This window comes from Rhinolophus ferrumequinum, chromosome 9 (genome assembly GCF_004115265.2).
Source record: "Rhinolophus ferrumequinum isolate MPI-CBG mRhiFer1 chromosome 9, mRhiFer1_v1.p, whole genome shotgun sequence".
Lineage (NCBI taxonomy): Eukaryota > Metazoa > Chordata > Mammalia > Chiroptera > Rhinolophidae > Rhinolophus > Rhinolophus ferrumequinum.
In genome coordinates this window covers 15798508-15824437 of record NC_046292.1, presented here as the reverse complement: position 1 = coordinate 15824437, position 25930 = coordinate 15798508, and the positions used below count along the sequence as shown (strand labels likewise).

Genomic DNA, 25930 nt, shown 5'->3' with positions numbered 1-25930 from the left:
CATTTTAAATGAAACTTGCTCCTAGGTATTTCCTGCATTAGGTGATTTTGATGCCTCTAAAGTTTGGGAACCACTGTGTTAGTGTCTCGCTTCCCCTGTGAGGCCCCTCCCTGCCCCCAGAGACACCTCTCAGCGTCTCACTGCTCTCCTCTGCACCTGGCATGCCTTTGCCTACCTTCCTTTAAGGCTGTGCTCTTCCCCATCTTCTCCATCTTGCTTTGGGCCATCTTCCTGATCTGGGAAAAGTCAGGGATTCAGAGATTGGACAGGGAATTATATTCAGTGTGTCTCAGTGGTGAAGGACACAGGTTTTGAAGTGAAACACCTGGAACTGGGTCCCAGTTTTGCTGTTTATCAGCTGTGTGACCTGAGGTAAGTCACCTAACCCCTCTGTGCTCCAGTTTCTTCATCTGTTAAATGGGGTTGTCAGTAACTAAGCTGTAAAATTTTTGTGAGGAATCAATGAGGTAGTGATTGTAAAATGTTTCACACAGTGCCTGGCTCATAAGTGTTCAGTAAAATGTCATCTGTTGACTATTTGAGAGCTTTGAGCCAATAACAAAAGAAGCTCAAGTGCTACCTCCTCTGAGGCCTTCCCTGTCTTCCTGGAGCAAAGGTCGGTAAACCTTTGAAACACAGCTTTATTGAGATAGAATGCATATGCCATACAATCCACCCAGGTAAAGTGTACAATTCACTACTTTTTAATATAGTCACAGAGTTGTGTCCTCATCACCACAATCAGTTTTCATCACCCCCCAAAAAAACCTTGTGCCTTGTAGCCATCACTTCCCAGTCTTCCTACCTCTAGGCAATCAATCACCAATCTGTTTTGTCTCTACAGACTGACTATTCTGGATATTTCATACAATTGGAATCATACAATATGTGGTCCTTTGTAGCTGGCTTCTTTCATGTAGCATAACGTTTTCACAGTTCATCCATATTGTAGCACCTATCAGTATTACATTTCTTTTTATTGCCAGGTAATAGGCTATTGTATGGCTTTACCACATTTTATTTATTCATTTATCCATTGATGTACATTTGGGTTGTATCCACTTTTTGGCTGTTATGAATAATGCTACTATGAACATTCTTGTACAAGTTTTGTGTGGACATCTGTTTTCATTTATCTTGGGTACATACCTAAGAATGGAATTGCTGGGTTCTATGGTAACTCTGTGTTTGCCCTTTTGAGGAACCGCCAGACTGGTTTCCAAAGTGGCTGTACCATTTTACATTCCCATTCCAGTTTGTCCACATCCTCACTGGTACTTGTTACTGTCTGTCTTTTTGATGATAGCCACACTCACAGGTGTGACATGGTATCTCATTGTGTCAGCAAACTTTTGTTATAGGGCCAGATGGTAAATATTTCCAGTTTTGCAGGTCGTATCATCTCTGTGGTAATTACTCAGCTCTGCCATTGTATAGTAAAAGCAGCTGTAGACAATATGTAAATAAATGAGTGTGGCTGTAGTCCGATAAAATTTTATTTAATACTAAAATAGGTGGGAGCTTGCAGACTGTAGTTTGCAGGCGTCTGGTGTAGAAGAGCCGCCACTCCTCTCCTTATCTACCTAGCCATTCTCTATCCCCTTCTCCGGCTTTATTTTTTTTATTGCACTTATTAATGATGATGCTGTATATGTATTAGCTCTTGCTTAGTGTCTGTCTGTCACCTCTAGAGTGTCAGCTTCTGGAGAGTGAGGATCTTATTAGTCAAATTCACTGTTAGCTCCCCAGCACACCGTAATAGCTGCCTGGCACATAGTAGATGCTCAGTGAACATGTGACTGACTGAATGAATGAATGAAACACCATTTCCAGGTTACAAATGACTTATTCTCAATGTCTTTGTCTTTAAAGTTTTAAGTGAAAGTGACTAGCCCTGGGCCTGGAACCGCACAGATCATGAGATTTGGTGTCAGGTAGACCCTAAGTTGCACTCAGAGAAGTTCTGTCTTGAGTGTAGCTGAGGCAAGAGTGAGTGAGGTGAGTGAGGAGGCTGGGTGACCACAGTGTCCCCAAGGAGCCATGGCTGGGACTGACCCCTTAGCCTGCACTCAGCCCAGCCGCTCTGTCCTGCTCAGATGCCCCGTCCTCCTCAATCTGTACACAGTGACGGTCAAAGGATAGAGCTTCAGAGAAAGAGCTGCTGTTTTCTGGTCTTTGTTATTATGACCTGAAAGCTGCCCATTTGGATATCATGCCTGGAAAACTGCACACTAATTAGGCCACGTGAAGGTCAAATTAAAAATAAACTTGTTTCCCAGGACCACAGAGGAAGGCTGTATTTGGGGCTCTTCTCCTCCATCCTCCACCCTCCCCCAACGTCCTTGTCATGCTCCTAATTCTTCCACACTTAGTCACAAACACACACACACACACACACACACACACACACAGCATGATGGTGACAATGGGGGTGAGAAGAACAGAGCCTTGTCTAGGACAGGACCCGGCTAATTTCTGATATATGCAAAAGTGTGAGGGACACTGCAGGGTGCCCATCTAGAGCCATCCTGCTTCCTTGCTCACAGAACCCCAGATCAGTTCAAATAGCAACATGCCCAGTCTCCTAGGAGGTGAATGGTGATTGGCTTAAACCAGATGGGATACTTCTATTCCCTTTCCTAGGTATTGGTCAAGGGATGGACATGTGACCCAGTTCTAGCCAATGAGATGCAAGTAGGGAGACCACAGGCAAGATTTGCTAGGGAATGAGGGGTTTCCCAGGAGCTGTGGATTTCAATACAAACCGGGAAAATACCAGGCAAACCAGGACAAGTTGGTCGTGTAAGATGTAACGGGAAGTTGGCTGGGTCTTTAGGAAAGATACTTCTCTCTGGGGGCTGGGGGCTTTAGGAAAAGAGACATGCAAGGGGAGAAAAAGTTCTTTCTGCTTGGGAGCAGCCCTGTGAGAATGGAAAGGTAGGGCAGCCATCCTGTGATCCTGCAGGAAAACATTGCAGATGCCCTGAGGATAGCAGAGGGGAAAGAGCCAGCCCAGTTCCTTGATGGCATCACTGAGGCACTGAAGCATCTGTGGACCTCCTGTCTCAGATTTTGGGGTAAGTGAGCAACAACCATTCTCATGGTTTAAACATTGTTAGCTGGATTTTGTTGTTACTTGCTGCTGAACGCATCCTAACAGATACCAAGAGATTACACCTCTCTCTTACTACCTTGCCCTCCTCCCTTAGGTTGGATGGCAGCAAGGTTGGGCAGCATGAGGCACTCTCAGATTGGCACAGGCTTGGGACTTTGGGCGGGGAAGTGGGGACAGGCAGAGGATGTTTCAGTGTGAGCCAACAAGTGTGATAAACAGCTTATGTTCATTGGCTGCTTCAAGAGGCCACCCAGGGATTCTCAATGCAGCATGCGCACTCTCTGAGGTCTGCAGGTACATTTGGCAGTAGAGGAAGTGGAGGCTCAGAGACGGTGACTCATCTGGGGTCATACTTACACTAACTACAGTCATGTGTCACTTAGCGATAGGGATATGTTCTGAGAAGTGTGTTGTTAGGTGATTTTGTCACTGTGCAAACACAAACCTCGATGGAATAGCCTACTTCACACCTATGCCATGTATATAATCTTAATGGGACCTCCATCGTATACGTGGTCCATTGTTGACCGGAAGGTCGTTATGCAGTCCATCGCCGTAGCTTGAATCTAGGTCTTTCCCATCCAAAGTGCACGCTCTTTATTTTCATCGCACTGTCTTGGTTACCTCACAAAGAAGGATGTACCTCCTGGAACATTCCTGGTGACAGGGAGCTCAGTGCCCGTGAGACACCCAGCTCATCTTTGGTCTGCACTGACTGTTCTTCCCACTGGGCCCAAATCTGATTTCCAGTAACTTCCACCTGCCTGTCCTTATCCTGCACTTCTGAAGCCTGGAGGCCAGGGCTGTCAGCCTCTCTTCTCTTAACATAACTCAGGAAATAATTGTCCCATATCACACTTGGAACAAACCACTATAGTTTATATGCACCTAGTGCTTTTAAGTTGGACGCGCTCTCGCCCCCGGCTCCTGATTCTATATCTGTACAATGGAACCCATGGACTTTTTGTTGATTCATGTTACGTTTCTTGTGGGCTCCTACATATCATTCTGCAGATTAAGCAGTTTTTGAATCCTGATTCTGACAGCTTGATGCTGTATGTGCTGTCCCTCCCAGCTTTGTAAGATCATCATAGTAAACGAATCCCAATCATTAAAGAACGGTTCCATCCTTTGGAGACAGGGCCAGAGCCCTTGGATGACCTTCTGCAGGCTAGCATTGCTAAACATAATAAGGATGCCTCCTCTGGCAGAGGTAATTCTACGAAACTCCCCTCACTCCCCAACCCCACCTTGTATTAGTTAGGTTCCCCAGAGAAACAGAACCAATGGGATGTGCATATATAGAGAAAGAGGTGTATTTCAAGGAATTGGCTCCCACAGTTGTGGAGGCTCAGTGAGTCCAGAATCGTGGGGAGCCCTTCAGGCTGGAGATTCAGACAAGAGTGGCACTTTGACTCCAAAGGCAGTTTGCTGTAGGACCAGGAAGAGCCAGTGTTGCCAGTGAAGTCCCAAGGCCATCCTCTGAAGAATTCCCTCTTGCTTTGGGGAGGTCGGCCCCTTTGTTCTCGTCAGGCCTTCAACTGGTTGTTCGAGGCCCACCCCACATTATAAAGAACAATCTGCTTGACTCAAAGTCCACTGACTTAAATGTACATCTCACCCAAAAACACCCTCACGGAAACATCCACAGTAATGTTTGACCACATGTCTGGGCACTGAAGCCCAGCCAAGCTGACAGTTAATAAAATTAACCGTCATCCCCCTCTTACTTTCACAGCACCCTTCCAGCACGTGTCGCTCTGACCTATGCCCCCTGCAGGGACTCTCATTGATCTTTGTACTTAGTACCTGGCACCTAGCCCGTGTTCAATTAACGATAGTAATAGCTAGCATTTATTGAGCTCTTACTGTGTACCCAGGTACTGCCCTAAGCATTTTATGAGCATTAACCCATTTAACCCATATAAATTTGGTCCTTTTATTTTCCTCCAGATGACAAATTGAAAGTCCCAAGAAATTAAGTAATTTGCCTAGTGTTACACTGCTAGTATGTGGTGGAGCCAAAACTTGAGCCCTACAGCTATACCCCAGAATCCACACTCTTAACCCCAGCAGATGACATGTAGTTGTGAGGGGCAGTGTAAGGTAGTGGAAAAGCACAGGTTCGGGAATCAGACAGACTGGGATACCTACCCCAGCTCTTCCATTTATTTGTTTAATGTCTCTGTGCCTTGGTTTGCTCTTCTGTCCAACGTGGGTAATAATAATGCCAGCCTCGTAGGGTGGTTGGGGCCTGGCACTGTGCCCAGCAGTGTAGTCAAAACCAGGGGAGATAACTGAATGAGACCAGGCCACAGTTTACTGGGGAGGAATTTTTGTTGAGCACCTACTATGTTCCAGGTGCTTTACAGACGTTTTCTTATTTAATCTTCACATCAACCCTGGGGCGAGTCCATGTCTTTATCTCCCTTTTCCAGACGGGGAAATGGAGCTTAGAGCACTAATGACGCACAGAACTGGGCCCGGATCTCTCCCACTGTCCCTGTGTATTGCGAAGCCGGTGCTCTTTCTCAGGGATCACAAACTCAAGGAAATGTGGGGGCCTTTCGTAAGTTTGTGAAGCAGACTGGGTGTGAACAGTAGAGAGATGTGGGGGCTCATGGAGTTCACATGCCCTCTCTAAATGTGGCAGCCACCACTCATCTCCAACTGACTTGTGCTGTGCAGAAATGTACCAGCTCTGCTGATTTTTACGAAAGTAAGGAATCTGAATGTTTTATGCAGTCTCCTTATTTTTGAATGTGACAACTAGTTAAAAAACAAAACCAAACCACTGTGCAACTATGCTGACAACAAAACAAGCCTGACAGCCAGATTCAGCCCCTGGGCCTCCCTCCCGAACGGCAACCTCTGACCCTCCCCCTGCTATTGGTTAATTTCTGTACCCTATATGGCAGTTGGATGCCTCATGGAGCTCACGGTTTATCTGGGGACCAAAGTGCATGAGGAGATTAGAAAGTCAGACAGCCTGTCTTCCCCTAGGTCTGTCCTATACCCCACTCTGTGCCCCGCCGCCTCAGGTGCCATTCCAGCCACCGTCCTGTCACAGGAAAGGCGGGCTTGTGGGACAGGGAAAGCACAGTGCCCTGTTTTCACTGTCAAGGGCAAGGACCAGAGGAAAGCAGTCCCCTGCATCCGGGAGTTTTAGGACAATGTATTTACCTGCTTCACCAGGGACCCCTGCATTTTGCTCCCGAGGGCGAAAGCAGGCATTCCAGACCTGGAGGATATCAGATAAGATCACTGATATCAGAGCAGCAGCTCACACATTTTGATTGCTTTACCTCCTGATCCCTCAATGACTCAGTGAAGTGGGAATTACTATTATCTCCATTTTGTAGATGGTGAGACTGAGACTCAGAATGGTTCAGTAATTTGCCCAAGGTATCACAGCAAGTAAACAGCAAGGCCAAGATTCACAGCTAGGCGATGTGACCCAAAAGCAGTACTGCTAGCTACCAGCCCACACTACCTCCTGAGCCACAGTCCCCGTACTTGCCGGATTCCTTGGCGTTAGCACCCGGTACCCTCAAGTTCTGCTCACATACCCAGTGACAGGGAGCTCACTACCTTTCTATTTTTTTAAACCATGGCTACACTCACCCTGCACTAAGCAGGCATGATGCTTTGCACTGGGCATTTAAAACAAAAATGCTTTAGATCATTCCACCCTTACAACAGTCCTGAATGCTCCATATTATATCCTTTTTATAGGTGAGAAAATAAGGGCTTAATGTGATGAAGGAACTTACCCAAGGTTATAAAACTAGTTAGGGACAGACTGAGATTCAACTGTATGTCTGTTCTTTATCTAGCTCAGACTGAAAGCTTCGTTTGGTTTTGGGGGGAGAAAACTCTGTCTCCCTGAAGTAGCAACCCTAATTCTTAGCTCGCCCAGTTCTCTTCCCCAGATGCTGTCTTCAGAAGACAGACACATGTACCCCTTGAGTCTTTTTTTATACCAGAGTCAATATTCTGGCTTCTTCAACTGTTCCCCATAAGACGTGGTTTTGTGACCTCCCCCTACCCCCTCAGCCATTCATTTTGTTCATCCTCCTATGAGTGAGTTACATTCTCTCCTTGTCCTTTTCAAAGTTCTAACCAAATAGAACACAGGACTGCAAACATGGGCAGAAGGACTATCACCTCCTTCATTGTACATATGGTGTTTCTATTAATGCAGCCCCAAACCCAGTAAAGCATCTTCTGTGTATGAAGCACTGCCCCCACACGTGTGGGATAGAGTGAACAAACCAGCAACTTCCCTGCCCTCCTGGAATTTACATTCTGCCCACTGAAATAAGCTCACATGTCACTTAGTGAATGCCAGAGCTGGTAGGACCCAATCCCTACCTTTATATGAGGATTTTTATGAGTAACCTGAGCCCAGAGAGGGGCAGTAACAGACCCAAGATTCCATATTGAGACAGAATCAACATTCTGCCTTTCTCTGAACTCCAGGTGCAGGTGAGCCCTGGGGCCTTAGAGAGGGATAGAGACTGAGATGAAAATGCCACCCTTGAGAATTTTTTCTAAGTGGGTCTACCTACCCTAGGCCTCCTTCCTCAGAGCTGTCATCAGAAATCCCGATGTATTCCAAATATGACCACCAGGTGGCGCAGGAGGAACAGGAAAAGGCGCGGAATTCAAAGGTGGATGGGCACCTTCCTGATTCAGAGCAATTTCCCTTAGCAAGTGGGAGTGGTGAAGTACGGAGCCTGTGCTTGCTCTAGGACAGCATGAGGGCAACTGCGTTATACAGCGGTGACTTATGCCTCAACCAAGGAGACAGCATAAGCTGGTTGGTAAAAGCTTGGACCCAGGTGTCACACAGACTTGGTAGGAAGTGTAGATCCCCTTTGCTGCTTTATCATGTTACCTCCCTGACACCTAGCCTCTGACACATAGAGTGGGTGCAAGATAAGGTCCTCATTTCCCAGGGCTCTGCACAGAGCCAAAGTTATTGGTGCTCTCTTCCTGATGGGTCCCTTTTCCAGGTGGACCGTGGGCACCTCCCCCTGGAAGAGAAGTCTCCTTCAGAAGGCAGGAAGGTGACGTTAATGGAGTCTGATAGTCTCACAGCCCAGCTTAGGGCTGACACTCGTTCACAATTTTTTTTTTAAATCTCACATCACACAGGGAACTACACGTGCCAAGGCTCTGAAGCTGGGACTTATGAATGTTTGGAGCCATGGGGCCAAGGATGCGTGAGAAAAGAGGCTTGGAGAAAGTAGGCTGGGCTTTGGGGACTAAAGCAAGCTATTGACTTTGAACTTTAAACTGGGAGCAACAGGGAGCTATTGAATATTGTTCTGCAGGGAATGAATTGGTTAGATAAGTGCTGAGAGTGATCACTTTGGCTGTGTGTAGAGGGAGGAATGGAAGTGGGAACACCAACCAGGAGGCTGAGTAGATAAAGAGCTGCAGGCTGGACTTGGATGATGGAGACGGTGTTTTATTTCCCATCCCTCAGAGCCTCAGATGAGCTAGAGGCACCTCCGTGAAACTTGTCTGTCCTGTCCAGGAGATAGTTCCTACAGGGGAAGGGCCGGGCAGAAGGAGTAGGCGGCCCTGCATTAGGTGTTTCCTCGAATATCCTTGATAAAAACCGACAGCCGAGGAAGGGAGTGGTTGGCTAGAGAAACCAGATCCTGGATCAGGTTGGAGAGTAGAAACAGTGTCATCATGGAACGTGCACATCTCTTTCATGTCCCAGTTCTGCTGCTTCCTAGCTGTGTGACCAAAAACAGGTCACTTTGTTTCTCTGATCCTCAGTTTCCTCCACTGTAAAATGTGATTATGACTAGGGCTCACCGCTTGAAGCTGTTGTATATAAAGCCCAGTGCTTTCCACCCAATGTGTGGAACCTTCGGGTTCTCAGTCCCCCTTCAATGACAGTCTGTTGTCGTTGCACCGTGGTGATTCCTGCTCTGTGGCACCTCTCCAGCCCAGCATGGCTCCAAACACGGGCCAACCTAGGGTACACATCACACTGAATTAGGCCCAGGAAGTGCCAGCCAGAAGCAAAGAAATGATGATTTGGTCAGCCCAGGGTCCCATTCTGGGGGGAAATACACCATTTCTCATCTACTTTTTGAAACTTTAAAAATTATTCTCCTTACTCCAGGGGTCTCAGGTGAGATTCAGTGTTTTATTTTGTTGGTGTCTTCCTTGTTTTGTGGATCCTTGTGTACTGCAGTCTTTCTATAGTACCAGTTAGTGTGGAAAGTGTTTTGTATATACTTTATGTAATCTTTATGGCAACTCTCTTAGGTAGGTACTACTTGTTACTCTCTCTACTGTATGGGTGAAGAAACTGTAACAGAAGCAGTTAACAAATGTACCTGGGTCTGTCTAACACCAACCCCTTTGTTCCTCACCGCGGCACTTACCTGCCCTGTGAACAGTCAGCAGAAAGGTACATAGGGCCCTAGGTTACCCCAGCAACCTGCCCCAGAATTCCTTAGTAAGTAGGAAGCCAAGGCTTATCTGGTCCAAAAGCCAATAAGAGAAATAACCATGTGACATAGGGCCTAGCAGTTGTCATAAAACTCTGTTGGAGGCACAATCCATTATGTTAGTTGGAGGGTCCCTTATGTAATACATTCCTGTGAGTGTTTGGTGCAGGGAAAAATTTGTCTCTCCCAAATCACTGACCTGATTCTTCCAATCAACTATAGCAATAGATAATTTTTATACAGAATTTACTAAGTGACAGGCCTGTTACAAGAAATGAATATGCCTTAACGCATTTAATCCTCCCAATAACTCTAAGAAAGGGGTTTTATTATTATATTGTCCCCATTTTTCAGACAAAGAAACAGAGCACAAAGAAGTTAAGTAACGCTTAAGGTCACATGACTAGCAAGTGGTAGAGTTGGGCTTCAAAAAAACACAGTCTGGGTCCAGGATCTGTGTTTAATCACATGTATACTACTACTTCCCATATAATTTGTAACTCATCCTGTTTCCCTCTTTGCTTTGACTGTCAGGAAACTCAGAGTCATGGTTTTTGTCCTGTCACAGTTGCTAACCTTAAACAGTCTAGCATTTCTTCTGTAATTAGTCAAATTTTCATCTTTCTTCCCTTCTTTTCTACTGCCCTTTGGTTCAGGCTTTCATTACTCCTTGATTCTTGCTCTTTAATTATCCATCAAATAGTCTTGAGACTGCAGTGGAAACTACCTCAGAACCCTTTTTGGAATAGGCAGTAGTACCTAATGCATCAATGAGATGAAGAGAGACTAGTTTTGACAGCTGAGCCAGCTGGATACAGTCGGTGCTAGATGGATGTCTTTTGAGCATCTTCTAAGTGATCAACACCATGCTCCGCACTGTGGAAGATAAAACAATGAACCCAAGTTAGTTGCGGTGTTAGTTATGCTAACTGCTGTAATGGAGAAAGCCTGAAATCTCAACGCCGAAATACCATAGAATCTAGTTCAATATGTGCCCTACTCAGTCAAGCAACTGAGTGAGACCCAGGCTGACCAAGGCTCTGCCACGTCCAACATGTGGTTTCCAAGTTCGCCCTGGTGTTGCCATCCAGTTGGCTGATGGGAGAGAAAAGAGAGAGCTTTGAGAAAGCAAAGACACTTCTTAACTTGGATTTGGCCTGGGTACGGCACACGTTGTCTCTGCCCATATCCCACTGGTGAAAACGAGTCACATACTTAATTGCAAGGGGTGCTGGAAAATGTAGCCTGAGCTGCTTTTCTCCAAAACAACTCTACACATAGAAAAGGAACATCTTTGGTGAACAGCTGACATTGTTCCAGTTCACAAGGAACTGAAAATTGTTGAGCCATCTACCCTTATAAAATGATGAAGAATAAATACCATGCAAAATGTATTGTTGCCACGAGGAGGGAAATGATCTTCCTTTGTTTACAAGGAAGCAAAATGGAGTATTCCCTTACTAGACCAAAACTATCTGTCCAACAGGGGAATGGGCCATTATGGGAAAGAGAAAGTGCATAGTGATGAGAAATATTTAAGCAGAGGCTGAATTTTCATTTGGCTAAAGGTTCTAGACGGCGTCAAGCTAGATGCCTCCTACCAGTCATTCTAACTTTGAGCTTCTGCGCTAGGCTCCATCGTCATCTCTGAGCACTGATTTTTGTGCCAAGTTCCAGGTGGGGTTTTGGGGACTCAGAAACAAATGAAACAAGGTGCTGGCCCTCAGGTTCCTCACTATGATGAGCTGAAGCAGGATATCTGGGAAGCAGGATAGTGGAATGATCTGAGCTCTGGAAATAGGAGACTGGAGTTTAATTCCTAGCTCTGTTGCTTTGTAGCTGTGTGACATTGGAGAAGCCACTTGGCCTCTCAGGTTCTCAGTTTCCTCATTTATAAAATACATACAATAGTTATCGTCATAAATTCTGAGGACTCAATGAGGAAATATTTTTAGAGTATTTGTAGCACAGTGCCTGGTATGTAGTAAGCACTTTATTTTATTAGTAGTAATAGTTTTATGATTTTCTTGGGTAAGTCACTTCATTTTTTTAAAGTCTCAGTTTTCTCATCTGTAGGATGGACTTAATAAACTCACATCATGGGGTTGGAATCTAGCTGTGTTGTGGGGCTTAGGGTCTGCCATTTGCTCTCTCCGCGTCCCCATGGAGTAAGTGGGTGGCATCATACCAGGTTGTAAGGACAAAGATTATGGACCTAAATCAGCACCGTTCAGGCACAGAGGAGGAACCAGAGTTACTGTGTTTCCCTGAAAATAAGACCTAGCCAGACAATCAGTTCTAATGCATCTTTTGGAGCAAAAATTAATATAAGACCCGGTATTATATTATATTATATTATACCCGTTCTTATATCAAAATATATCAATTTTAATTATATTAATTTAATTATATTATATTATATTAATTTTATTATGTATTAACATATTAATATGTTAATGGTAATATACATTAATATATTAAATTATATTAATGTTAATTTAATTAATCATATTAATTTCTGCTCCAAAAGATACATTAGAGCTGATTGTCCGGCTAAGTCTTATTTTCGGGGAAACAGGGCAACAAGGACGTGATTTCCTGGCTACGCTCCCGGGGAAGGAGGTTTGTGCTGGGTCCCATCCCCTGGCCGGTCCTGCTCAGGAAACGCGGAGAGAAAGCCAGGAACCAGGCTTGCCAGTCCCCGCGGCCCCTCAGCGCCGGCCCTCCTCCCCTGCCCTCGACTGCAGGAAGCCGGCTGGCGGGAACGCCCTGCCTGGTGGGTGGGAAAGGCCGGGAGCGCGCTGGCCCCGCCGGCTTCCCAGGCCCGCGGCGGCGCGTAGCTGTCACTGCGGCAAACGCGCCGCCCTCCCCCACGCCGCCCGCCCTCGCTCCTGGTGCAGTCTGCCCATTAGTATTTCATGGAAGCGCTGCAGCCCTATTCCTGGGCAGCCGGAGCAGAGGCTGCGTGCTACGGGCGCCATCGCCCACCCAGCACGGAGCCCACGCCGCTGGGGCTGGGCTGGGGAGGGAGAGGTATCCAACCCTCTCTTTTGGGAAGTGAGACGCTGAGGCCTGAGGGTTTGTAGGTGAGTGGTCCAAGGTCATGGCTAGTGAACGGCAGGACCAGGATTCCACCCGTGGTCTGTTATGACTCTAAAGTCCGTTCCTTGAGTCTGTGGTTCTGGTCCGGGATGGGGGGCAGGGGGTTCATGCTCATGTGGAAGCTCAAGAACAGGAGGGAGGTCTGAATCTGGGAGCTACCGATGGCCTCCACAGGTCCGTGAACCCCTTGATTTTGTGTGTAACATGTGTGTTGCATTTTTCTTCAGAGTTTCAAAGGTGTCAGTCACCCCAAAAGGATTAAGACCCACAGCTTTCTAAGGCCCAGCGGTTCCTCTGTGGGGACTCCAGCTGTAAGAGGGCCTGAGGTTCCTCTTAAGAGGGTTCCTCCTGTAAGAGGGTTCTGCTGTCTATAGCATGTTGACAGTACCTCTGCAAGGTCCTACTGTTCCTCTGGAGGGACTTGGGGTCTCTCTCTACAGGATCCTGGGATCTTTCTTTTGGATCTTGAAAATCTTTCTATAGGGTCCTGAGTCTGGGGATTTGAGGTCCCCATGGGGCCCTTGTGTCTCTTTCTGAGGTTCAGAGAATCTCACTATAAGGTCCGTGGTGTGAGTTCTATGAACTCCCTGAAATTGTAGGCAAGATTTTGTGGGGCTGTCTGTATACATGTAGTTTCTGGGAGAGGTGTTATGGATGTCACCAGATTCTCAGAGGGGTCCCTGACCCCAAAGCTGGGAAAACATTGCTTTAGAGCATCCAGTATTAGACCTTGCTCCCTTCGCACCAGTAAGAGCCAGGGAAGAATAAAATGGAAGAGATAAAAGGCACTGTTGTGTAGTAGACAGAGCATAGGCTATGGAGTCAAGCGTCTTGTTTAAAATCCCAGCTCTCCCACTTAGCAGCTGTGTGACCTTGAGCAAATTTTAACCTCTCTGAGCCTGAAGGCCTCCTCCTCTAGGAAGCCTTCCCTGTGTCCTGGATGGAATTAAGTCCCCACTCCACATCTCCAAAGCCCTCGTAGCAGCTGGCCTGATACGTTGTAGCGTTTAATGCAATGGCCTTGAGGTAATTAATTGTGTTTAATATTGTCTTGTCTCTCCCCCGCACCAATCATAAGCTCCAAGAAGGCAGGGACCTTTGCTGTCTTATAGTCTGTGCAGTGCCTGGCACAGGGTAGGCTTTCAGCCATTTGTTATGAAATAAATAAAAGAGTGAGGGAATGGGTGGAGGCATGGCAGATGCTGCCCTGGGGGCAGACAGGGATCAGAAATGAATAAGCCTCATTTCCAGCTTGAGGAGGTCCCAGGCTGGTGGGGAGAAGTATACGAGTCCATGCAAGGAAGACTGTCCTAAACGCCTTAAAGGGGATAATCGTTAATGAAGATACACACGGAAGGGGAAAGCACCGAGAGATCCAACGATGAGTGGGATCCAGTCCCGGAAGAGCTGATGTAAACAACTTCCCTTTGTATTATGTGTTATAATGCACGAAGCGCTTAACTTACATCAAATATACAGGCATGCCCTGATCCTGCAGAGATGGGGAAACTGCTGCTGAGAAGAGTCAGCGGCTTGCCCAAGGCCGCCCAGGCCATCACCCAGGCCTGAGTGCACAGCCCGCTGGCTTCGGATGCAGCACACATCCTTCAGGAATTGGGCTTTGAGGTTGTGAAGGCCTTGGTTTCGATCCCACTAGATGTGAGACTTGGGGCAAGTTACTTTACCTCCTTGAGCCTGTTTCCCTAATCTGCAGGATAGGAATAATGAGCCGCATAACCTGTATGAGATAGTATCTATGATGTGCCCAATAGAATGCTTGGTTTATAGTAAAGGATCCATAAGTGTTGGAGGAATGAATGAAATATATGTGTCGGTCGGTGTCCTGAAATGTGAGAAGACTTAAAATAATGCCATTTGGGGGATGGGAGGAGGAATGGAGGGTGATTTTATCCCTTGCCACTCTTACTTTCTATGATTCCTGTGAGGCCCAGCACTGGTCTCAACCACATTATTATACTTTATTGTTTGCAAACCAATAAAAGTGAACCAACCCCAGCACAGTTAGCTTTTTTTTTTTAAATGTATTTCTTTACTGCCTTTTTCCTGATGACTAAGTAATAGATCCTTCTTGTAAAACAATTAAATTGCAGAAAGATATAATGAGGAAAATGAAAGCGAAAATTTCGGCACATTAGGCACAAGATGCTGACATATTGTTATTCTTTGGGAGGTGGGGGAAGGGCATAGGACAGGGAGCAAAAACAGAAAAAGTCTTCCTGCTTACAAGTATCTGGCTTTGTCATGATTCCTGGGAGTTCCATTAGGAATCTTGTTTTTGGTTGTAGTATTGGAAGTTCAAGTACAGCTAAGGGCTAAGGAGGGGGTAGAAGGTGAGAATTGTCTGGTCAGGAGCTTTCCCTGGAAGGCCATGAAGAATGAGATGTGACCTGTGGAATTTTCTATGGCAGTGTGCATAATTGTTTCAGATGCCCATTTCTGATTTGTCTTGTAGCTGTATTTTCATCCCCTTTCTTCGCTCTTAGCATCTAGTAGAGTCTCTTTTGAAAGTTCCTGCTACACACTCACACACACACACACACACACACACACAGAAAAGCAAATCAAAAAGTAAGAAAAAAGGGTGAAAGTGTCCTACTTAGTTATCTTTATTCTCCATATCTTTATGCATATGCTAAGCATATATTATAAGTTATAACCATGGGAGTCTACTATACCTGTAACTTACTGTTGTCATTTAACAATACCCAGTAGACACCTTTTCTTACCTGTTCATGAAAATCTACCTCAATCCTTTTCCCAACTGAGCTTCTTGAGGTCAGAACTATTAGTTAGCCCTACTTCTAGTCCAGAGACCAGCACACGACAGGCCTTACTGGGAGGACATGTGGAAATAGTAACAGCAGCCACCATATCCTGGCATAAACTAGGTGCCAGGCTCCGAACTAAGCTCTTTCACATGTTATTTTATTGAATCCTCACAGCCACTGTAGGATATAGGCACTATTAGTATTCCCATTTTGCAGATGAGAAACTGAGGTGCAGAGACTTGAAAGTCCAAGGTCACACAACTGGTAAGTGGTGGAGCTGAGATTTGAATCCTGACCTGTCCTGTGCCAAAAGCTTTTGCTGTGAATGAATGAATAAGTGGTTGATGGAGTCATGGGTTTCGGGAGAAAGTTCTTTCTTTACAACCTCCCCTGTGTCCTGGGTGCTCTCTTCCAAGCATTTGCAAGGCCTGGAATCAGCGTCTTCACGTGGGAAGGACTCAGTAAAGGCCCCCTCCTTGCCTGTAGTAATCCTGTGGCCATGCCTGCATTTCATGGGAAGTGGTATTTTGGAATCTGCTGTTCTAAAAATAAGCCTCAATTTGTTAGGGGCTCTTGAGGACCCGCCGAGGCATTTCAGGACAGTCATTTGCCTGTCCACAGCACAGAGAATTAATTAGAATTCCAAAGCCCTTTCCCTCTTCCCACAGGCCAGCACTTTGGAAACGCCCAGTGCCTTGCTTCAGCTCTCCTAGAGGACGGTGGAGATGCCAAGGGCAGTTTAACACAGATCCATCTCTCTGTAAGGAAAGCGAAAGGAGCAAGGCACGAGGGAGAAATGGGTCAGCTCTGCTGCAGAGAACTTGCAGAGAGAACTCGAAGCTGTTCCCACCTTGGAGGGTGCCAAGTGACAGAGACATTTTGTGTGTGTGTGTGGGGGGGGTCAGATTTGACGCAGCAAGATCCCCCTAGGGTCTAGAAACTGAAGTGTTGGTTCGTGTTCCAGTGGCAGCTCTTCAGTGAGCCTCTTCCTTCCTCAGGACTTCAGAGTCTTCCACTATGAAATGACTGGGTGATTATCACTAGAGGTGCGATGTGGTGATAGGAGCTAGAAATAACATTGATGATGATGATGATGATGATGAAAATAACAATGCCAATTACGTTGTTTAGGACCATGTGTGGATTCTGACCTTAAGGAAGTGCTAAGAAACAAATGGTTGGTCAAGTTGATACAAGTTAAAGAGTGTTGATGCCCACATGAGAATTAAGCAGAATGCCAAGGATATTCCAAGCAAGGAGAGTGGGCTTCTGGCTGGGGGAAACTAGGAGTTATACGTTGAGATGAGATAGCAGGGGAAGAGTGAGAGCAATGGGGCAGATGTGGGAAAGCAGTGGGTGTGCTAGGGGAAGTTTGGATAAACTGTACAGTGTGTGTGTGTGTGTGTGTACCTGTGTGTGTGTGTGTGTGTGTGTGTGTGTGTGTGTGTGTAAAGGTAGGAAGAGATCAGACCAGGCCAGAGCTTTGGCCTTTATTTCTTAGGCAATAAGGAGCTTACACAAGAGATGTCTCAAGAGACCAGCTATGCTGCTGTAGTCAGAAAGGAAGCAGCCCTCAGCGCATCTGTGCCCTGGCTTGTGAATGCAGCTCTGTGCCAGTACGTGGGAGGGCATCGACAAGAAGGGTGTCTCTGGCTGTGTCCTGTTCCATGCTGGATGTGTCTTGGGCTCCCTTCAAAAGCTCCCCTCCCACTTCTCTGAGCCCTAGGTACCTTGCACATAGTAGGTACATAGGAAACAGGTCATAGAATTATTGGAGAGACTTTTAAGATCATCTGGTCACTGACCCTCCCCATTTTAAAGAAGTTGAAAGTGAGGGATCGGAAAGGACTTGTTTAGGATCACCCAATGAATTAATACGAGGAGAAGAGCTGGGGACGGGAACCCATGTCTCCTAAGTCCAAGCTGAATTCCTTTTGCACATTTGCTGAGTAATAGAAATAGTATTTGTTGAATGATTACTTCATACCAGGCTCTGGGCTAAACACCTTCACATGGATTGTAACATTTAATCCTCACAACCCCCCCCAGAGAATTCCCCTCTTGAAAGCAGGACGTCTTGTCTTCCATTTTGATTTCCCACAGCGCCTACAACAGGCACTGGGCATCTACATAGGCGAGCAATAAAAACTTGGTGGAGTCCAAGTCCTAGGACGAAGGGGGAAAAAAAAAAGACAGAGGGGGCGGGGCATACAGGCCAGCCCCACCCCTCGCCGCAGACCCCGCCTTCTAGAACGCTGACGTCATCCTCCGGTCCCGCCCCTCATTGTCAGTCCGGGGGAGCCCGAGGAGGCGCCCGCCGCCGGGAGCAGAGCGCCGGAACCCGCGGCGGGTTGGAGCGCGGGCCGGAGCAGCCGAGGTGAGGGGGCCAAGGAGAGGCGGCGAGAGCGCGGCGCAGGAGGCCGGGGCAGACGGGCGCGGGGAGAGGAGGGCTCCCGGAGTGGGTGGCCTGACCCGCTGAGGGGTCGGGGCACCCGGGGGCGAGCGAGCAGAACCGGCGGGCGCAATCCGGGGAGGGTTGGGGGAGGGTGTGCGTGGAGTTGAGGTGAGGGGAGAGTTTGAGTGGAATTTTGGAGGAAGAGCTCGGAAGGGGAGATCTTTGGGGGCGAGACCTTGGGAATGTTTTTGGAGTTTTTGGAGGGGGAGGGAAGGTTCTGAGCGACTTCTCGGTGGGAGCGAGAATCCGAGGAGAAATGTTTGGGGCAGGGAGCTAGGAGGACGTTTTCGGGGGGACGGAAGAAAGTTTTAGGGTCGAGTTTGGGATTGGGGGGAGGGCGCGCGGGGCCCGGTGGGGGCGGGGAGCGGCGCGGCGGGGCGGGGGGCCGGGGCCGCCGGGGAGGGGGCTGCGCGGGGCCCGCGGGCACCCGGGGAGGAAGGAAGTGATCTTACAGGAAGAGCCCGGGAGCTCCAGAAGAGGAGGAGGGAGGTTTGGGAGCGCTCAGACCGGCGTGCGGGACCGGGCTGCGGGGGCGCGGGCCGGGCGGGGAGGGGTCCCGCCGCCGCCGCCGCAGCTGTCGGCCCGCCTTGCCGGCCCGCGTCCCGGCGGATGCTGGTCTCGCAGCCAGACCGCCGGGCCAGGAAGGAATTCGAGGCATTCGCTTTGTTTAAGTTGCCAGTAGACAGTCCTTAGGACTAATTAATGGTGGAATCTGCAGGGGGACGCGGGCGAGTCGGGCCGGGGCGGTCCCCCGCCCGCCGCAGCCGCGGTGAACTTTCCGCAGCGCGCGCGCCGGCCTCCCTGCGCACCCCCACCCCTGCCCGGGCGGGGAAGGAGCCATGGCTTCCCGAAGCTCTGGAATGAAGTGCGGTTTCTGGGACTGATGGCCTGGGGCTGCGGAGGCTGCCTGCAGGGAACCCGGCGTCCCGGAGCGTCTGGGCTGGTGGTTCGGAGTCCCGTTTAGCGCGCTCTGAGGTGCCTGCGGTTTCTGTTAATAACCTTGGAGGAGGCTCTGCGAGCCGAGAAAGACCATCTTGCTTTGGAGCATCTGTTTCTTCATCGCGTCAGCCCCTTTCCTAACACTGCAGAGCTTGTTGTGGCTTGTTTCGGAAATGCCGAGACCAGTGCTCACACTTGAGGGTGGGAGAGGGGAAGAGAATATGCACCCCCCCAAAAAACGCTGCAGTGCGATCTCCACAAAGACTGAAGCTGCTTGCAGATTCTCCGTCGCACCTTCACTGACTTGAATGACCTTGGGAATAAAATTGTGCGTCTGAGCTGGTTGCTTTATTTGTTGGTTGAAGAGCAAATACTCTCTGGACTTCCCTGCCTTTGGGGATATTTTGAGAGGTGGGGTTTGTTCAGGGCTTTTCACAAATTGCTGCAGTGCTGGCCTAAGGAGCTGGACTAGTGTCAGAACCAGGGGAATTTAGATCACCTAGTAAGATTTTACTACCTCAGATTAGGGAGGGAGGGGTTTGGATTTTAGGGGGAATATTTCCCTTCTGAGAATCTGTTCAGTATGTTCCAGATTGCTTTCTGTCACTGTGTGCGGGTTTGGTGTGGTTAAATTGAATAACCACCATTGAAAATTCTTCTCTTGTCAGAAATAATTATTTCGCTCAGAATTCCCCTTGGGGCAGATTAGGGTTTTGCTCAATTTACTCAGAAGAATTTTCCAGGTTTCTAAAATTAAATCACTTTTCTAAACATAGTAACTAAAGTTTGAAAAAGAAACTGGGATGGGAAGGGAGTTGATTAGAGTTTGAACGAGGCAGAAAATACAAGTTCATTGTCCTGTGATTACTAATAGAGATTGGGAATTAGCCTTGATTAATAGATGTTTTTCTTACTCTTAAATAATTTAAGACCAGGAAAGGGAACTAATATTGTTTGAGTTGCCTCCTCTGCCCGGTAATTGTGCCGGTAATTGTGTTAGGTGGGGTATGTCTCACATAGTCTGCACAACAATGCTGTGAGGTGGTAATTGGCATCCCTGTTTCACAGATGAGCAAACTGAGGGTTAGACTGTAAAGGGACTTTCCCAAGTTTATAAAAACAACTAGTAAGAAGTGGAGCTGAAATTCAAACTCAACTCTGTTTCTAAGGTCCATGGTTACCTCCACTAGGCAGGCTGTGCTAGGAGCCAGGAGGCCGAGTTGTCAGGCCTTTGGCTCAGCCACTGGGTCACGGTGGACCCTAGACTAAGGAAATTAAGTCTTTTCCCCAGTACGTTGCTTTCTTCCAGCACTGTTAGCATGCTTTTTGAGAGGTTCTTGTTTTTTGGTAGAAAGACAAACAAGTAAGGCTGTGGTAGTGTTATGTCCTATATGCAGTAGGTGCTTAATCATTTTTTTCTTATGGAGTACGTGGGTGATCATAGATTGCATTTATGAAATGAAAGATGTTAGATAGCTAATGGTCCTTCCACTGTAGAGGCTATCGGTAAGGTGACATTCATGATTAGAAACCGAACCATTTTTCATGTACCTTGACTTTTTGGGACAGTGTCAGTTTATGAGAAAGCACATTACATACAGGTAGGACCCAGATAGTCAAGCTGAAAGATTTGGTGTAAACTTGGATGCACGTAGTAGATGCTCAGTAAATATTTGCTGAATGAATAAATGCATACATTCTTTTTTTAAAGTCAGCTTTATTGAGGTATAATTTACCTACAATAAAGTTTACCAATTTTAAGTGTACAGTTTGTGATGTGGACATGACAAATGTATATAGCTGTGTAGTCACCACTACTGCCTTCATTTGTTTAATCTGTTACCTTTTAGGTATTGGGTAGCAGAGTGATCCCTGGGAATGTTGTCAAGTTTCTATGTTTAGATTCAATACTGGTGCGATCAGAATGAATATTAGCAAGTCAGTGTGCCAACTTTGCAGGAAATAGGGAAAACTTAGGTATTTAATGGTGAAGTACATGAGGATATTAAGAGAGGTAGAGATGGGGGACATTTATCAAATCAGGAAAGACAGATTCTCGAGGAACCATGTTTTCATTACTTTTAGTACAGAGGATATATTGTGGGGGGGTGAGGGAAATTATCCAATGATTTATTAAGGGGTTGAACTTTTATTTATCTTTTCTTTTTGAAATTGTAGCTCCTGAAATATAAAACTTAACACCTTTGGCTATGCTTAAGAAGTGCTTACATGTTATGGTTGTTCAAATAATTCTTAAGGGTGGGGATGCTATGAAATGATTGAAGGCTTTGCCCTTCCACCTATGACAGAATATCCTTAGTGTTTATCTCTAACTTGTTTTAGCTAATATTCCACACTTAGAAACTGCGTCTTGCTGTGAAGACGTAAGATTATTTTTTCCTGTTCATAATTTCTCAAGTCATTGAACTTGCCCCCGTCTCCTTTCATTTAAGTCTCTGTCTTAGAAAATGTTTGAAACCTGTTACTGAGCTTCTAGAAGAAGCCCCATTTTTACCTCTTATTCCTTGTTTCTCTTTCTTTATCCATTCTATTTCTATATGTTGACTTTTATAATCATACTCTCCCACCCGTGAATCTTGAGAATGGAGACTTCCTAACCATCAGCACTCCGTATACCATTAGGAAATAATAATTAAATTAAAATACCAGTCTACCAACTCAACATTTTGGATTATGATAGGGAGAAAAATAATAACTATGATGTAGTCATTATCCTCATTTTATAAATGAGGGGGCTGAGCTCAGAGAAGTTACTGCCAGAGCTAGTGAGGGGCAGACCATTGATTTGAACTCACATATATGATTGATGCTCAAATTTGGGATTTTTCTGTTTCAGTACACTTTATGGTGTATTGGGGTTCAGGGGAGGGGAAAGTAGGGACAAGGGACAAATACCATATTAAAATATAAGCCCAAAACATAAGCATTGGTTACCTTTTTAGGCATTGTTGTTTTCATTTATTCCTTTCTTAATTTCTGGAGCTATCACCTTACATACCTGCTTATAAATTCTAAAGAACATATAGCTTATCCTTTATTGCAAAACTCCCTTTCCAGCATTTATTCTTTATAAACATGGTGGTACTTTGTATTCATTGGCTGTTTGATTTACTCCTCCCCCTATTTTGTGTGTATCTGAAAGCATCAGGTTAATCAGCCAATCAGGACCCTACATATTTGCATATGTCCCTCTAGTTCCGTTTTATCTGGATAGAGTAATATTTTAAAAATGCATATTATATTATTAAAAACTTGCATATAATTTTTAAAACTGATAACAACTTTTTATTGAAGCATATAATATGTGTATATACACACTCAGAAACACATACAGGTATCGTAAAAGTACAGTTTGGTGACTTTTTTCACAAACTGCATATACCCATATACCCAGCACCCAGACCATGAAACAGCATTACCGGTACGTGGGAGGCCCAGTCACGTTCTTTCCAGTTCCTGATACCTTTCCATCCCCCAGGGTGACTTCTAACTTCATAGGTTAGTTTTGTCTGTGTACTTTTGTAAAAATGGAATCACATAGCCCATATTCTTTTGGGCCAGGCTCTTTTTAATGGTATGTCTATGAATGTACAGAAACTTCTAATGGTTTTCTTTCAGGCTTGGAATAAACTCCAAATATAAACTCTATCTTGGCCTAAAATGCCTTGTATATAACCTGGTTCCTGCCTGCCTCTCCAACTTCATTTTATGCCAATCTCATTGTCCTTTATGCCTCAGTCACACTGGCTTCTTAATTATTTAATTTTAAACTCAGCAAGTTCTTTCCTACCTCAGGGCCTTTGTATACGTGGCTCTCCCTTCCTCGAACACTCCCCTGCTTGCTCCTCGCCTGGCTGCCTCCTTGAAGCCTCAGCTTATGTATCAGAGCTACTTTGCCTGTCATCCAGTTTTATTAGTCCTTTCCCGTTACCCCCTGTAACTGGCATCTGTTGCCTCCCTTCCTACTACCTGTTACCTCTTATAATGCTATGTCTGCTTCCATGATTGTTATCTGTCTTCCGTACTGGACTTTGCAGGAGCAGGGAACTCGTGTGTTGTTCACCAGTGTATACCTCCCTAGTACCTAACACAATGACTGACATGTAATAGGTATTTCATAAATATTTCAGGACCGCATGTCCAATTCAGCACCTTTGTCCCTTCCCATTATCTTTCGTCTTTTTTTTTTCGTCTGCTCTTGAACCATTTAATCTTTTCCATCCTTCAAGGCTCAGCTCAGTTACCCCTCTTTGAAGTCTGTCTTGACTTCGCAATAGTAAATCTCTCTTTAAAGTTTTGTGACATCTATTGCTGACACCCCTCACGTTCCTGTAAGTCACACTAGCCTGGGTGACTGCCTCGTTGGATCAGAAGCCACTTACTTTCTCAAAAATCGTGCAGCTCGTAATGCCAGGACTCCGCATGTTCTTGGGTAACTTCACTTGCTTGTGTCTTTGCCTAATTTGATCAGAAGCTTCTCGATCAGCAGCTACGTTTGTCTTAGCCAGTCCTCCCCTCAGTTTTTCCCACTGAGCTTTGCACACAGTAGGTGCTTGATCGAGTTCCTGAGGATCGATCGTAACGATGCTGTGTAGAGGTAGCAATTTTAATTTCTCAGGCGTGTTCCCATGGATTCTTTTTACCAGAATTCCACTTAGTGTGCTCTCTAATCCAAAGGCTGGGAGTGCCCCAGCTGCTTCAGGTGATAACAGCTGCCACTGGGGTGTGAAAGTCCGGGAGTCTGGTCCCGGTGCACCAAAGCAGGTACTCCTTTGGAATCTCATCCGCAAAGAGCTAACTATGCACAGTGACTTCTCGGAAAGATGCTTAGTCAGTGCTTCTCTGATGCTCTCAGATGGGAGTTATTCACTGAAATGAGATACTAGGTAGTCCCTCGTTTAAATTATTCTGTTGAATAACATTTTGTTTTGATGTCAACAATGAAAAATTTAAGCTGATTACATCTGTTTAAAATCACCTTCTGAGGACTTGCCGGTAAACTCTCTCAGTAGTTCTTCTTCTTTTATTAAAGGCAGAAGAATGTGTGGGTTCATGTTGTATGTACTTTAAGCCAATTTAAATGCAAATGTAAATTAATAGTAACTGGGATGGATTAACTTAATATACATATTGCACAATTGAGTGATAAATGTAAATCTGGTTTTTAAGAAGTGCAAATGCCTACTGTGTATTTTCTTTTTTTTTAAGGAGGGCGCAGCTCTCAGTGGCCCACGCGGGGATCGAACCAGCAACCTTGGTGCTACCAGCACCACGCTCTAAGCAACTGAGCTAACCAGCCACCTCCTACTGTGTATTTTTAAGCAGTGGTCATTTTGACTTCTCTGATGGAACTATATCAGAAGATTGTGGGGTCATTTAGTAGTTTTTTTAATGGAAACATTGGAGCAGAAGTACTTAGGAATTTTCTGAGAGAGATTGGAGTAATTTTGTTAAGTTCTTAATCTTCTCACTTGTCTTTTTCTTTAACAACCTAGAAATGTTTTATGAAATCAGCCTACTTGCTTTTTAACTTTTTTACCCCAACTAGGTCAAAATAAAAAGTGTAGGTAGAATTAGAAATTTTCTTTTGAAATGTGAGGAGACAAATGATAAGTTATGGGGAATTCATTATAACAAGTAAAGTTTTCAGAATGGGTTACAAAGTTAGTACATATTTCACCCAGTCTCCTACACACTTTATACATTCACAGTAGAATTGTACATAGTGTTGGCTTCTAGGCATCATGAGATCCTGGAGAACATTTCTGAATCATAAATTTTATTCAAGTAAAGTTTTATTAAATGTGGTTTATTGTATTCTGATTCTTTAACAATTGGTTACTCATTTGTGTCTTATTCTCATTCTTTGACTATTTTGGTTAAATAGCACTTTACCTTATAAGGTTATTGAAAGCTCTACAGTTCCAGTTTCATAGCTTCAGAAAGCCTCAGTTTCTCCATCTTTAAGATGGTGATAGTGGTTGGTGAGGATTAAATAATTTAATGTACAAAAACACTTAGATCGTGATGTTGATACATAGTAAATGTTAGTCATTATTTCAGTTTTAACCTTGCGTTATTATTTACCCAAAGAACTGAAGAAAAACTTCCTCTTCTTCGTATTTTTAAAATTAGTATGATTTAGTCTAAAGTCAGATAACATTCTTTATATACTGGCAAACTAGAAGAAACTCAAGAATTTTTAAAAGCTGCATTTTAATTACTAATTTCTGGTGAAGCTAAGCAACTTTGTTTTCTCCCAGTGACCAGTTTGATTTCCTTTATATTTATAGCAAATTTCCTTTATAATTCTTTTTCTTGAATGACTCATCCTTAGCCCAAACATTGGTTATATAGTTGTGTTGGTACAGGGAAGAGAGATACTCGTAATTTCTGCTTGTTCTAGCCATCCTTTATCAGTTAAAGAAGAGACCCTGCAACTGGAAATTGAGACTGTTGGTAAGATAACATGAGAATATTTCAAACCATTATAATTTTTGAAAATTATTTAAAAATATTGTCTGGCTATAGAGTTTTGGGATAGTGGTATTAATATTGTTAGCCATTTATTTTTGGTTATTCCAGGTACAGATCTCTAGTGATTGTTATAACACTAGTTACAATAGGTATTAGGCCTTACCCTAAGCGTTTTATATTCATTGATTCATTTATTCATTCAACAAATGTTCATCAAGTGCCTACCATGTGTCAGCACATAATCTTATTTCATCCTCACCACACCCATGAAATAGGTATATTGTTTATTATTTTAGCCCATTTCATAGATAAGGATTTGGAACACAGAGAAGCCATGTATCTTGTCCAGTGTCTCAAAGCTATCGAGAGTCAGATTTGGGGTTTATTTTTAGAATGCCAAGTGCTGAAGTCTTGGCATGAATTACTTCTGTGCCAGATTTTTATCTTTAGGAGAGGGACATTAATCAAATTTTGAGGACTCTGGTACGTAAGTAACAGTCAAGGTGATTAGAGCAACCTGTGTTAGGCTAGATAAACTAAGCTAGGTAGTTTC

At 45.2% G+C, this 25930-nt stretch overlaps 2 protein-coding genes across 3 annotated transcripts in view; one reads left to right on the top strand and one right to left on the bottom strand.

The window, feature by feature from the left end:
* Nucleotides 1-12489: 12489 nt before the first annotated feature.
* LUZP1 (leucine zipper protein 1) overlaps nt 12490-25930 on the top strand; it is an 80864-nt gene continuing 67423 nt past the window's right edge. Inside the window, exon 1 of one of the 2 annotated variants that reach the window (XM_033115973.1) lies at nt 12490-12680. The gene's annotated coding sequence lies outside the window, so the exon portion shown is untranslated. Of the gene's footprint in view, nt 12681-17773; nt 17863-25930 lie in introns of those variants that run through there. The other variant, XM_033115972.1, reaches the window with a different exon arrangement.
* On the bottom strand, nt 17747-18598 carry LOC117026773 (extensin-like). Its single transcript, XM_033113804.1, has 2 exons — nt 18448-18598; nt 17747-18387 (listed from the first exon to the last, which is right to left on the bottom strand). Exons 1-2 carry the CDS (start codon nt 18596-18598, stop codon nt 17747-17749), a joined length of 792 nt encoding a protein of 263 aa, XP_032969695.1.

Bases quoted from the DNA above. Each gene is read 5' to 3' on its own strand.
- LOC117026773 (XM_033113804.1), bottom strand. From the start codon at position 18,598: ATGCCTCGAATTCCTTCCTGGCCCGGCGGTCTGGCTGCGAGACCAGCA. The intron at 18,388-18,447 runs GTCTGAGCGCTC...TCTTCCTGTAAG, and splicing joins CAGCCCGGTCCCGCACGCCG to ATCACTTCCTTCCTCCCCGG.